Source organism: Pieris napi, chromosome 4, assembly GCF_905475465.1.
Source record: "Pieris napi chromosome 4, ilPieNapi1.2, whole genome shotgun sequence".
Classification (NCBI taxonomy): Eukaryota; Metazoa; Arthropoda; class Insecta; order Lepidoptera; family Pieridae; genus Pieris; species Pieris napi.
Genome location: NC_062237.1, coordinates 10,493,799 through 10,509,582, shown reverse-complemented (window position 1 = coordinate 10,509,582; position 15,784 = coordinate 10,493,799). Strand labels below are relative to the sequence as shown.

At 33.7% G+C, this 15,784-nt stretch overlaps 1 protein-coding gene across 1 annotated transcript; it reads left to right on the top strand.

The window, feature by feature from the left end:
* Nucleotides 1-12,885: 12,885 nt before the first annotated feature.
* Nucleotides 12,886-15,342, top strand: LOC125048714 (high mobility group protein D). The gene is made up of 4 exons (XM_047647548.1): nucleotides 12,886-13,040; nucleotides 13,660-13,822; nucleotides 13,922-14,068; nucleotides 14,247-15,342. The coding sequence occupies exons 2-4, from the start codon at nucleotides 13,673-13,675 to the stop codon at nucleotides 14,313-14,315; spliced, it is 366 nt and encodes a 121-aa protein (XP_047503504.1). The 5' UTR covers nucleotides 12,886-13,040; nucleotides 13,660-13,672; the 3' UTR covers nucleotides 14,316-15,342.
* The last annotated feature ends 442 nt before the right edge of the window (nucleotides 15,343-15,784 follow it).

Here is a 15,784-nt window from a genome sequence, read left to right as displayed (position 1 = left end):
AGCCTCAAGCGTGTGACTCTCATCCCTGAGGTCGCAGGTTTGTTCCCTGTCTGTGCACCAATGGATTTTCTGTCTATTTGCGCGTTCAACACTGGCTCGTACGGTGATGGAAAACGTGAGGAATACCAGTTTCCTCTTAGATTTAATAAGTCGATGGCGTGTGTCACGCATAGAAGGCGGAATTATTTGCCTATTAGAATAAACAAATGGTCACGAAACATACCTAGGCCCAGTCTTATTTGTTTGTTAAACCAAGAGATGTGTGTTAAAAATTATATTTCATTTTCACACTAATTTTATTAACAGTAAGCGCCTTACAAATTTTAATAGCAATACTCGTTTTGTTGGTTTAAACTCGAAGTTCTGTGACAGAAAGATGCTATCATTCGATTATTTGTAGGGTTTAGTCATCCTATCAGGCCACAAGGGTCCCAAATAAATAACATCGGAATTGGGACAAAAAAATCTTAGTTGCTTCTATGATAATTAATTATTGTACCTACGCTAATAGATTATATTAGAAGAAAATATAACAAATATTAAATTCGACTTGAATTAAATAAAGAAAATAAGTTGGGATAAATTAAAGTTCGCGCCAAGCTTTTTGCGGTCGATCGAATGCCTGTACTTTGCTTACCTGCAAGGGTAAGGTAGAATCCCTAAGGTGTAAAATGCAATTCACATGGTATATTAACTGAATTAATACTTTATATATATAAAGCTGAAAATATTATTAGGCGGCAGCTAGTATATTTATAATACTTTATATATATAAATATACTAGCTGCCGCCGCGAACTTCGTTTCTCCTTAATGTGATTTTACTTAGCCTACCATTTTAGTACATACGAACATGGAACATTTAGCTATGCTACCCCAGAGACTGTTCGGTTTTCTGGAATGAAAACTTTTTAGGTTTTTATGTGAATTTTTCTCTATATAAACCTCAGAGTCTGTCATAAGTTTTTAATTAACAAATAAAAAATGGGGCTTCATCGTAGAGGGGTTAAAATTAAGGGTTGTATGTATTTTTGTATACTGTATCATAAAAAAATAAAAACAATTAAATTATCTAAAAAATACAAATTTTGGGGTGGGACCACCCTTAACATTTAGGAACTTGAAAAATAGATAGTAGCCGATTCCCAGACTTACTGAATATTCATAAGAATCGGTTGAGCCGTTTCGGAGGAGTATGGGAAAGAACATTATGACAGGAGAATTTTATATTTTAGAAGATTAATAGTTATAGGCGATGGCGTCGCAGTGTCTCAAATAGCTTTTATTACAGGATATGTGACCTTTCTTAGAAAGTTGGTATTGACAGGAAGATTTTTTTGGGAGACAGATGTAGTAAACATTAGTTAAGAAACATTTTACATAGATTATCGTGTTTTGTTTTTACCTGATACAAACATATATAAAAAACAGCAGTATTTCTTAATTCTATTTCAATCTTGATTAAATACAGTCAATTTAAAGACTTCTTGTTTTTTCGAAAGGACTTCACGGGTTTTTGCTTCAAATTATTGTACATTTGGCAAATCCGGTGGTCTATTATGGGTCTACGTTTGCCTTTAGCCGAAGGGTGCCTTTTGTCTCAGGCACCATAACACGGTACCACGCGCAAAAAACAACTCCAACAGGGTACAAATTACAACGAAAAGAAATATTTCAAACTGGCTGAATAGCTTGTAAAAACTAAAAAGGAATAAACCACTCATAAACGAGTATATATATAAGCTTTCTAGTCGGTGTCTTTTTTCTTATCAAAGTAATATGTAAACATTATCGATTTCTTTTTAGTAGAATATTTGATTATACATATGTATATATTCATTAAGGTTTTAATCTCTATTGATTAGATAGCTTTAATGTGTTGCGATTTTTTTAACAAGAATTTCAGTAACCAGTGCTTAGGGTCTGAAATAAAGTTGAAGAATCAATGAATAAAATCCGTGAAATTCCCTAAGATTCGGAGTTGCCAAAACTTAGCACTAAGTTAGGAGTAGGTATGACTACCGAATATCAAAATCGACTTTGATAAAATATATGTATATCTTACTACTTGACTTACTTCGTAATAGTAAGAAAAGAGTAAATGAGCTATTGCATGGATGCTCAAGATATTGTTCCGTAATATTATTAGCGGTTGAAAAAACACTCAAAAGCTTTTTCTACACGACTTAAATTATCCCACGTTATCGGGATAAATCTCTATGTAACGGTGCATCCAAGTCCTGTGTGTGTAATCTCTCGTCGTTGCTATTTCATTGATAATTTTTGTATGCAGTATACTGCGCATACCAACCCTAAACTATTATTCATTCGGCGACAATCAAATCCAGGACTTTCGAATTATTCCTACGCAGCTGGCAGCGAATTCAATAAAAGCATACAGTTGGCTTGTTTTTACCCATACAATTAGCATTTTTAAATAAAACACATAGGTTTCTTATTAATAGTAGGAAAGAATTTTTAAAAACTCGAGTTTTGTCCGTTACAAACATTCATATTATAATGTCTTCACTTTTATAATTTATATTCATAGAAGGGATACCTAATTGCTCATTGTCGCGTCATAGATATAATATAATAAAAAGCATTAATTTTATCAATATGTATGTATTTGTTGAGGAAGAGGCAAGCAACGAACTTCGTACTAAAATTTAATAAACACCACAAGCATCAGTTTCGTATAATAAACAAGAAAAAACTGTGTAGGTAGTTATATAACCCCGTCTGTCACCACTATAAGATGATTATATTTTATATAAACAAAAACCATTGCAACATAATAGTACAAAGATCCTTTATATTTCAATAGCTGAAGTGCTGTTACATGATTAACGAACCACTCTTACATGATTTACGATCCACTCTTAGTTCTTACTAAGTATCGTTTCCTTGTAGAGCGTGAGAACAATGTGTCAGCACAACGGTCACGTAGGCCTTTAAGAATAGGATATAAATATAATAGAATACTTGTAAAATTCAGTATTAAACGGACCTCAAATCGGACCGGTTGTATTCATTTTAACTTTAAGTTTTTAAAAACCCTTTTTTCGCGGACCCACTACTTGACTGGCGCTGAGGACAGGATAGTCGCTCTAGCTGCACGTATTTCTCAATTATCGGTTCGAGCATCAAATTCTGCTTACCTAAAAAGGGGAAACTACGTCGCGATTGCTAAAAACGGCTATTCAAAAGAACAAATAAATTTGTCAAGAACGCAAATCCAAAAGCGTTAAGGGTATTTTGTGCGAGTGTTGAGGCAGCGATGTACTGGTAAGTCACCTTTTCACCTTTCAAATCCAGCCCTCTCCACTTTTCTTTTGTTATTTTGAGATCGACATCTCTCATCTTAACGATAGTTTTAAGACTTTGTTAGAGTTAAATTGATATAAACGTAAATTGTAATAAGTTAATTAAAGAAACATAGAAGTAAGTAGGTTAGTGCATCAAATTCTGCAACCCCTAAAGTAAGTGTACCTAATTATAAGTTTAGATTCACATCAAATTCTGTGAACCATAATTATTGGGTAATTGTGTAATTGTTTAAAAAAAAAAATGACGGAAATTAAGATACTGCCACGTGAATTCTCATGTGTTATCCCGCTCTTTAATGGAGACGGAAAATTACTTAACACCTTTATCGACAAATGTGAATATGTTATTACCGTTTACAATAGCGTTAACAACCCGGAGCAGGAATTATACCTGTATCATTTATTAACTAGCAAGTTAGTAGGCAAGGCTGCAGTGTTAGTTAGTGAGAGACGGGACATTAAAACATGGTTAGAATTAAAAGCATTATTGATTCAACATTTTGGCGATCCTCGCTCGGAGGAATGCATTGCTATTGAATTGGAAACTATGAGATTACAAAACAATGAAGACTACATCGATTTCTGTAATCGAATTCAACACGTTAAAAGTTCGTTAATTGCGAAAGTAAACTTACTTACAGACCAACATTTAAAAGCGAGTAAAATCACAATCTACTCAAACCTTGCGAAGAATGTATTCTTATACAATCTTCCCGAGGACTTAATTAGAATCGTACGATTAAAAGGATGTGATAGCCTTGAAGCTGCCCTCTCCATCGTATTAGAAGAGGTCAACTTCAAATACCAGTACCAAGCCCATAGCACTATGTTAAGGTCTAATATACAAAAACCATCCATATTGATGTCATCCCCAGAACAATTAAATAACCAACATCTACGAAATAATTCATTTGTGAATCCATCTCAATTTAAACCACAGATACAACAAGCCCCACAAAGTAATTTTAAGTTTGGCATTCCCCAAAATACGGCATTAAAATCTAACTTTCAGCCCACTGGTTATAGACCACCATTTCAACCCTCAGGATACAAGCCAAATTTTCAACCTATAGGATATAAACCCAACTTTCAGCCCACAGGTTGGCATAGGCCACAATTTCAACCGACTGGATATAGGCCTAATTTCCAACAGAATCAATTCAAATATGGAATCCCCAACCAAAACTTTCAGCGATTTCAAAATCCACCAAATCAATTTAAATTTGGCATTCAACCAACACAACAACCGTATAGACTAAATAGTGCGTTAAAAACTGATGTTTCTATGAGGACAGCTCCTCCTCAAAGACCCACTAATATGAACCAACTATTTTATAATCAACTGCAGGACGATTATGTAAACTTCCCCGAATCAGAATACTATCCTGAAAACTACGACGATACCGTGAACCATGAATATTACCCCGAGGTCGAATATGTACCCACAGAGGAAACCCCTGATACTTCACAGGAAACTGAAACCGAAAATTTTCATACAGAAGCCTCGTCCATAAACCCGACATAGTTCAAATTAATACGGAAAAGGTAAATAAATTACCACATATTTATATCCCCGAAATTGACGCAAAATTTATGATAGATACTGGCTCTACTAGATCATTTATGAGCCCTGATATGGCAAACTTTTATTTTTCTGATTTTAAGTACGAAGAACCGTTCGAGGTGATAAGCACTCACTCACGAAGTAAACATAATGAAGTCATACACATTCCCTTACTGAAAACGTTTCAGAGTCCGCTCAAACATAAATTTTATTTATATTCTATAGATAAAAATTATGACGGCTTAATTGGTTCCGACTTACTGACAGAATTACAGGCAAGTGTAGACATGAAAAATCAATTGTTAATAACACCTAACACAGTAATACCTATTATTTATAGCCCCTCTCGTCAAATCGTACTTGAACCACGTTCAGAAACCCGTGTTAAAATTCCAACTAATTTACAAAACGGTGAAGCCCTAATTGAATATACAGAATTCGGTGACGGCATCCGCATGCCTTCAGCTCTTGTGAAAGTCATAGATCATCAAGCTTCAACAGTTATTCAAAATCTAACTGACCAAACTGTCACAATTACATTTCAAAAACCATTTAATGTCCAGCCCTTTCAACAAAACGATATCATGTGTTACTCCAACACAGTTACAGACGACATTCAGGTTGACGAAATCCTAAAAGAAAATCTTAATAAAGTCCGCCTTGATCATATGAATGATGAAGAGCGAAAAGCCATATCACATTTATGTTACGAGTTTCGAGACATATTTTATACTGAAAAATTACCGTTGTCATTTACAAACCAAGTTAAACACGAGATACGTACGACAAATGAAGATCCGATATATGTAAAACCCTATAGATTACCCCCGATTTTAAACGATGAAATTAATCGACAAGTAGAAAAATTACTGCAGGATAACATAATACAGGAATCACACTCTCCCTGGAGTGCACCAGTCCACCTGGTTCCCAAGAAGTTAGATGCCTCTGGTGAGAGAAAGTATCGCATGGTAATCGACTATCGCCGCCTAAACGAGATCACTATCGATGACAAATTCCCCCTGCCAAACATAACAGATTTATTAGACAAACTAGGAAAAGCTATATATTTCAGTACAATTGATTTAGCTTCAGGTTACCATCAAATAGAAGTTTTAGAAGGAGACAGAAAGAAAACCGCGTTCAGTACACAGAACGGCCATTACGAATTTACGCGTATGCCGTTTGGTTTAAAAACTGCGCCTGCAACTTTTCAGCGAGCAATGAACAACGTTCTCAGAGGTCTCCACAACATTCATTGTATGGTGTATCTTGATGACGTCATCATATTTTCAGCCAGCTTACAGGAACACATACATAAATTAAGAACAGTTTTTCAGCGACTTAGAGACTCAAACTTAAAAGTACAATTAGACAAAACCGAATTTTTATGTAAGGAAGTTCTCTACCTTGGCCACAAGATTACAGAAAATGGCTTGCAACCAAATGATGATAAAATTCAAGCAGTCCTGAAATATCCTTTACCAAAAACCACAACTGAAATCAAGAGTTTTCTTGGCCTTATCGGTTATTATCGCCGATTCATAAAAGACTTCGCTAAAATCACAAAGCCGCTGACAAATTGCTTAAAAAAACGTAATAAAATTGTAATAGATCAACAATATATTGACGCCTTTCAAAAGTGTAAGGAACTATTAACAAATGCACCTCTTCTACAATACCCAGATACAGAAAAAACCTTTATCCTAACGACCGATGCTTCACAAATAGCCTTAGGTGCTGTACTTTCTCAAGGCATAGTAGGCAACGACTTACCCGTTGCTTACGCGAGCAGAACCCTCACTGAAACTGAATCTAAATATAGCACGATTGAACGTGAGCTTCTAGCCATTGTGTGGGCTATCAAACATTTCCGCCCCTATCTTTATGGGAAGAAGTTCATTATTTACACAGATCACCGCCCTTTAGCGTGGCTGCATTCTCTTAAGGAACCCAGTAGTAAACTCACCCGTTGGCGGTTAAATCTCCTGGATTACGACTTCGAAGTAGTCTACAAAAAAGGGAAACAAAACTGTAATGCTGATGCTTTATCTCGTATTAAAATTAACGCATTATCCGATAAAGAATCCATGAAAGTAAACTGTGATAATAAGGAGATACAAAAACGATTGCGTCGCGATTCACAAGACTCAAGAACAATTTCAATTACTGACTCTGAACATACAATCACTATTTCAGACATAGATTCGCAAAAATCCAATGAATCTTTCGAAAAAGTTACAAACCCGATTCCATCTCTTTCGAGTAAATCTGAAACTATACATTCAGCACAAGACCTTGAGTCACACGGTATTCCTATTTTAAACGAAGCAATTGATTCGAAGCCTAACCAAATATTAGTTTTCCAATGGTATAAAAACAGCATTCAAGTTCGTGACGTGTCCCGTGAAAAACAAAGAATCTTAGAAGTTTTTCTACCCATAGATAATGAAAATTTAATCAAACAATTCCTGAAAGAATACATAAAACCCAAAAAGAAATATTTTATATATTTCGAAAATACGGAACATCGCAAACAATTCAGCAACATGGTAATTAGGCTTTTTAAAGGTGGATCAATTCAATTTTATGAGTGTACGGAAAGAATCGTTTTTATTGACGATGAAAATGAACAGAAAGCCGTTATTCTGAAATTTCATCTCGGAAAAACCTGTCACAGAGGTATTCAAGAAACTTTTACACACATCAGGCGACACTTCTTTTGGAATAACATGAAAGAAACTATATCAGCAGTAATTAATTCTTGTGAAGCCTGTAAACAAATGAAATATGACCGAAAGCCTTTGAAACCATATTTACAGTTAACTCAAACGCAAGATGCCCCATTCCAGGAATTATTTATAGATATATTTAGTATTGAAGGAAAAACATACCTCACCTTAGTTGACGCTTTTAGCAAACTAGGACAGGCGATTGAAATTCCTAGTAAAGGCACACCTGACGTTATCCGCGCACTAATAAAATACTTTTCATTTTACGGTATACCTAAGAAAATAAGCTGCGACCCTGGTACTGAATTCAACAACGATCTATTGAAAGAAATGATGTCACTCTATAAAATCGAAATACATATCGGCACGCCTAGGAACCCTAATTCAATGGGAATAGTTGAACGTTTTCATTCCACCTTAATCGAAATTTACAGACTGGCAAAATACGAACAACAATGTACCGACGCCGCATCTATTATGACCTACTCTATCATGGCATATAATAATGCGATTCATACTGTAACAACTTTAACACCGTTTGAAGTAGTGTTTGGCCATGTAGATTCTGAAAACCCATTCAATATAGACTTCGAGAAACAATACTTGCAAAAATTAATTAAAGACCACGCCAAAAGAATAAAAGTTTTATACAAATACATATCTGATAAAATGTTAACGTTTAAGGAAAACTCTAGAGAAAAACGCGGTGGCGAATCCGACGTCCCGTTACCAGAAGGGAAAACCATTTTCACAAAATTAATAAACACTCGCAGAAGTAAGGACAAACCTTGTTTTGAAAAGGCCATAGTTACAGGAAAACCTGAAAGAAACACCATCCCTATTACAATTAGAGGTAAACACAAAAAGGTACCAATTAAAAACATAAAACGACCTTCAAAGGTGGTGCTTAGTGATCATGATGACACTCACGAGCCGCAGTTTGGGCCTTCAACTTCAAAAGGTTGAAAACAATTCAGGGATCCGTAAGACAGGGAACAGCCTTCATCCAACAGGATAACTGGCTTATTTTTAAGGTATTAGATTTGAATGGCCTACTAATGGAATTAGAATATAACAATAGGAAATTTAGTAATTTAGTAAGATAGTAAGTGATGATAAGTCTTAGTTTAAAGAATTTTTAGGAATTAGGGAACAAGTAGAGTATTTGCAAAGAATAACTACTAAAAAAAAAAAAAAAAAAAAAATAGGCAAATAATCCCTTCACACCGAGTACGAAGAGGAATATTGAACCCTCTAGGCTCTATTATTAAAATTATAACTGGAAACTTAGATCAGGAAGATGCTCAACGATATGAACAGTTAATAAATCAATTAGGTACTTAGTCAACAAAATTTTCACAAACAAGCGTTTAATAGTTGTTTCCAAAATGTTAGATGGACTCATTAATTCATCAGAAATATTACACAATAACTCAAAATTATGGATGAAAGACTAAAACGTGTAAAAACAAAAAATGTTAAAAGATATAAGTACTAAAGAAAATAATGCAGTATACTCTACATATGTTATAAGTTTATATAATCTTTTTGTAAGTAATTTTAGAACGCTTTATATAAAAAATAAGCGAATTAGAAATTGCTTTGGCTTTCACCAAAACCAATGTTTTACACATTTATTACAGATTTTAATTTATATATCACAGTCAGAAAATCTTATGTATCCACCCACTTGGGATAATTTAGTTAAATTAGAAGATACGATTAATGTTAAATCATACATGATAGACAGGAAAATAACTTTTGTATTAGAGGTAGCTTTAATAACCAATTCAACTTATAGTTATAATAAAATGTATCCCTTACCTATCTTTCATGACCCTAAAAACCTAACCTTAATAATCATTCCTAAATATCCCTATATCCTGGTGAAAGGTGTAACATACTTACCGCTTATACAGCCTTGCAAACAAGTCTCTGAGGAAAATTATCTCTGCACACAAGAAAACAGGGGCACCGTATCCTGAAACGACATGCATTGAGGAGCTGATGACCTTCAAGGAAAACCCATCCAACTGTGACCAGAATACAGTAATTATAGAAGAGAAAATATGTCATCAGAACGTATCCCATCCATTAAGCTGCTGGAGTTACAGTCAACAGTGAACTCTAAGGAAAATCAGAATCCAGTAAACTTACAAGGAATGGAGCTCAGTGACCTGCAACACATGTCTTACGTGCTGTAACAACTTAACAGAGATAGTGATAGTGAAATGGACAATTCAGTGAAAGTGAAAAGCATTAGTTTAGGCACTCTTTTATTGTATTTTGCTAATTGTTGTGTTTTTTATAAAAAATAATATTATTAATATGTTGCAGTGGCGAAATAGTCAGAATTTGCAAGTGCAATCCCCTGATAATTTCGCTCTTAAGGAGGGAGGAGTTATATAACCCCGTCTGTCACCACTATAAGATGATTATATTTTATATAAACAAAAACCATTGCAACATAATAGTACAAAGATCCTTTATATTTCAATAGCTGAAGTGCTGTTACATGATTAACGAACCACTCTTACATGATTTACGATCCACTCTTAGTTCTTACTAAGTATCGTTTCCTTGTAGAGCGTGAGAACAATGTGTCAGCACAACGGTCACGTAGGCCTTTAAGAATAGGATATAAATATAATAGAATACTTGTAAAATTCAGTATTAAACGGACCTCAAATCGGACCGGTTGTATTCATTTTAACTTTAAGTTTTTAAAAACCCTTTTTTCGCGGACCCACTACTTGACTAGGTTCTATCTATAGGTGTTTGCTTATCGTATCAAAATGATAATATTGAATCCGCGATCATGCATGTACGCGGTGATCAGTATTATTATTTTATGTTCAAGATAAATAAAATAATTAAACGTTTAAATTTGGTTGGTTGTAGTCTATTTTATATAAATATATACGATCAATAAAGTAATTGTTTACGTTGATGCAACATATGTACGTATACAGGAAAAATTTGCAAATAAATTTTTGATACTCTCAAATAACAACAATACGATATTTGCGAGTTTAAGCGTTAAATTCGTAATTTTTTCTTCTATATTGTTACTTACAATGTTTTCTAGCAACCAAAGTGTACACCTTAATTTACTCTTTACATTATCGCAATGCATCGTATATATTATTTATTTCTTTAGCATTTTACAAGGGACTGCAACAATAATAATTGTTGCTGGTTCCCTGCACGGCATCCCTTTGCATTACAATTGTTAAACGAAATACGGTTAGGTAGTTCTTGGGACCCGGTAACGTCTCAGGGGCTTTTTGTACGTTAGTTATAAATTATAAGAGTGGAACTATAACAACTTTTTTCCCCTGTATTATTACTGATACGAAATCTAATCTTTAAAGAAATCAAGTTTATTAAAGATTTTACTTTTTATTATTGTCCATGTGTGTTTCAATTGTGTGTTAGGTAAAAAAATGCAATTTTTTTACAAACACGATGCAATCTCCACAAATGAACATGTGAAAGTATTCATAAGTTCTATATAATTATTATTTTTTTGTTTAAATTCGTACTAAATGTTTTCATGAAAAGAATCCTGTTTTTTTTTTAAATCCATGAATGATCAAGGCGTCGGACTGGTTATTTACCTACATTTGAGTTTGGAGACAAGACTTCTGCGTATTGACCGGTTTATGTGCAACCTGTTCCGTTATTCGAGCTTCGATTTTTTATAATAAATATTTTTGGCTAATTTACATGGCTGTAAGACACGGTGACACACAATACATTGGAAGATACTTTTTTAAAACAAGCGTTTTTTTTAAACAATATTATGTTGTATTAGGTATAACATTTTTAACCCGCTTAAATAAAGACCAATCAGTAAAAATAACAAGAATGCATTTTGAAGTCGTTACACCTTTAAAAAAATAATAATATGTATATACCTACCTAATTGATAATTCTAATAATATAAAATTACATATGCTTAGTAAATTTTAACGCCTGATAGTTTTTTACCTCTATTTTTTGATTGGGCCTTTGCCTATAGCGAATTATCGTAACAAAAACCAAAACTTGAAGAAAAATGTATCAATTTGTAGATGTAGTTAGTCTGACTACTTAAGTATTTCTTAAAATATGTCTTTTTTGTTACATCACCGAAATAACATACACGAGCAGGTTCTTAATAGGTATGCATCGTTATATACTAAATACAACTCTTGTGATTTAGTTTCCTAAGTATTTACCGCAGAGCGTAAATTAAGCTACCAAATGCGGTGCGTCTATAAGTAACGACCTTTTAAATTTTAAAATAGTCATAATTTAATCGTTTATTACGTGAATTGTAGATTTCAAATCCACTTCCGATACCGTTTATACACCAATGAAGCTTTTTCATTGTACCTAAGAGAACCTACCTTTTAGGTAAACCATTGTGTATCTTTTCTCAATTTATCATATTAATGTACCTATACAATATACATCATCTATGAAGGATATGAAGCTTCTGTAAAATATAGCATAAAAATGAAATAAAAGCATCTGAACCGAGATGATTATAGTATTACGTAAAGTAAAATATAATTATTAATTAACCAATGACAACTAATTAATTAAATAAAAACTATGTTCATTTACCTAATAAGAAAACAAATTCTTAATGTAGCTTATGCAAGGAAATAAAAAATACACGGTAGGAAAGGAACCGCTAAATATATTGAATTTTATTTCTATTTCTGTAAGTGTTGTTTCTGTTTCTGTTTCTATTTCTCTACATCCTTATTGAAACGAAATAAAATCTATTTCTCAATCCCCTTTGAAATATCAAATCGTAAACAAACGATGTTTTATTGGCATCCCTTTCGCTCTGACGTTTGCCGCGCTTTTAGTTTTTCGTATACACGTTGGCTGCATTTAAAATCGGGCGCGAATTAATGTTGTTAAGGCTGGTAAGGAAACCTATCAGTAGACTAGGCCAAATTTTGACATACTTTTTAAATGAAACTATGTAAAGTATATGTGAAAAAATGAAATATGCATCAAAATGGATTCGTAGTGTCGATTAATCAATAGTATTAGCATTATTTTCTTGAAGAAAACCGTAAAAATATTTTAGAACACATAGTATGGAGTATGATTAAATAATCAACATCATACCATATTACCAAAGCATAAAGTCTATATTGGTATAATCTGGTAAAGCATACGTCACGGATATACGTAATAGTATGGCGATTGATAGTACTTTAGCGTTGGTAGCAGTGTACGTCCCAGCCAATCACAGCGAAGATAGAGGGCGCTGTGGTGATGACGCGAGGTCCCCCAAGCTAGCTTGCTCTGGGAACATTGCTTTGAGCTCCATACATTTTCTTTCGGTTCTCTACGTCTGCAGTTTGGTTGTGCACTAGTTCAAAAATTATTTCAAAATTTTCGCCATCAGGTAAGTCTAATTATTTTTATTACTAAACCCACTTATAATACTAAGCTTTAATGTATATATGAAGACTTATTTTAGTAAATCAAGGTTTTTTCCACGTTGGAATTCTGACTCAAACATGGCTATGGGCTTCGCCGTACTTTCCGTACTACGCGTGGGTATGAGAAAGGACGCCCTATTTTTGATAATTTATTTCTCGAATCTTTTCCATTGAAGGTATCGAACAGTTCTTCTACAAGTTAAAGCTTATTATATGTGCGATGATGTAGCAATTATGTCATGATTAGTTATTGCGTATTTTCCACACAATACGTGAAAACAAAATGGCTCTTACGACCCAAGCATAGGCCACTGAACTCGTTATATGGGGCGATAACAATTTTTGTTCAATGATATGCTACCAATTGATTGAAATGTGCTATTAATGTCGGGATTTAAATGCTGAAATGAAATAATACCATTTTGTTCTTGCGCATGGGTTGTAAATAGGTTTCCCGCCAAAAGTGTGTTCTAGAGAACGCCTAGTTCAATACGGACGCTTCGAATCGAGTGCAGCATGGCCCGCATAACCTGTTGCCGCGCGTTTTCGATGTTTTTTGTATTCTTAAATGATTATTTACAGGAAAAAAGTCAAAATGTCGGACAAGCCGAAGCGTCCCATGTCAGCTTACATGCTATGGCTAAACAGCGCAAGAGAACAAATCAAATCCGATAACCCAGGCTTGAAAGTCACCGAGATCGCTAAAAAAGGCGGTGAAATTTGGAGGGCTATGAAAGACAAGAGTGTAAGATTTTATTTTTACTGTTTTTTTTATAACATACTTTCTCTTGGATTTTCTATCACAATTTATGATTTGTTTTATATCAATATTATATTTTATCAGGAATGGGAAGAAAAAGCAGCCCAAGCAAAAGAACAATATACTAAAGACTTAGAATCATATAACGCGAATGGCGGTGGTGGTGAAGGTGGTGGTGGTGGCAAGAAGCAGGCAACAAAGAGAGGCAAGAAGGCAAAGAAGGCGTCACCTGTGAGTATATTATATGGAACCACTTTATTTTAGTTATATTATGATTTTTATTTATCGCCAAGGTAACCTGCATCATAACTTTCCTTATTTCCTGTTGGCTTTGTTTATTTGTATGTAGCTATAGGTAGTAGTAGAACTTTATCTATAATAAAAACATTTCCAATGCTTTCGTTTTCAGAAGGCTAAGAAGAAGAAGGAAGAGTCTGAGGAAGAAGATGGTGACGACGATGATGAGGAAAGCGAATGATCTCCCAAACCAACGCATTTCTGTTCATATTGAATAATTTACTCGGACTTAATTTATTACATAATGTACCACTGACTTTCCAAAGTCTGTATACATTACAACAAATTTTTTTTTAGCATCTTTTATCAGAAGTTTACAAAATTATTATTTTCTGTATTATTATTAACTGGATATTGGTATTCTGAAGGCATTAACATTTTTTAATATGTAGTTTAGTATGTAACAATGTTTTAGTAATTAAATAGGAATAGATTCTAGGTGAGTGTAACATGTGATGCAGTCATTATGTATAGAGCCTAGCAGGTTATTACTGTCTTATACTAAGTGTATTTGTTTAATGAATATCCCTGTGCAGCTTCACGTAATATCGTCTGCACCACACTGTATGCAGTCTTTTTCATGCAGAATTTGGAAAGGTTCAGCGTTCAGGCTAAGGTCTAGATTTCTAAGCCTCAAAAAAAATAATGTTAAGTGTTAGCATGTATGAAAATGGGGAAATTGTACAGTTAGCCCTCCCTTGTTAAGTTCGCTGTGACTGGATGCTCACCTTTAATTAATGTACCTTGAGTGGTTTCATCAAAACTCTATGTCTTCTTACCTAACTCTGCAGTAAAAGCTGTGCTCTGCCATAAAATTTTTGTGTTGCTATGTATAAATAACCTTTGTGCTCAAAGACATAAGTTTTGGTTTAACTATATCAAAATGTAAAATTAGAGACAATTTCATTAACTATGGCTTATTGTTAAAGTAAAACCTACCTCTGTCATTGTAAATTTCAATACTAATAATGGTACCAAACTTAAGCTAAGCTTACACCTCGGTATGTGTCACCGAAGTGAGTAATTTGATTAATGTTTAGAAAATTGATGTGTATGTTGTATTTTAGTTGTATAGGTAGGTTTTAATGTGATTAGTCTCTGAAATTTTACATATTCTGTGTTATTTTGTAAATGAGAATAGCATTCCTCATGTCAATATGGATTTTACATGTTCAATAAAGTAATTTCATATAAAATTCTATTTTTAAGGTGTTTTTTATTTTATTTCCCATTTCCTGTATCAGTAATCAATGTTTATTCTATATAAAACATTCCAATTTTAAGATAATACTGATCGAAAATAGCCAGACAGCCTGTACTATCGTGGATTTAATTAAAATTAATTTACTTGTCGAGTGCCGAAGCAAGTTTATGTTATAGGATTCGTACATATATTTCTGTACATAAAGTATTGCACCTCTGGTTAAAATTGACTAGATTTTTTAATAGAGCTAACAAATAGCTTAGGTTAGTATATTTTGTCTCCGGTACCATGTAACGTGTAGGGATGTGAAAAAAATAATCGTTTTTTTTTTTAAGTGAGTATCGATTTTTATAATTGAAAACCATAGTCGATTTTTCATCTGCCACCTTCCGACATTATGTCTGGTCTTTGTCTATTATGGATATTCGAGATACATCGATGTTTAC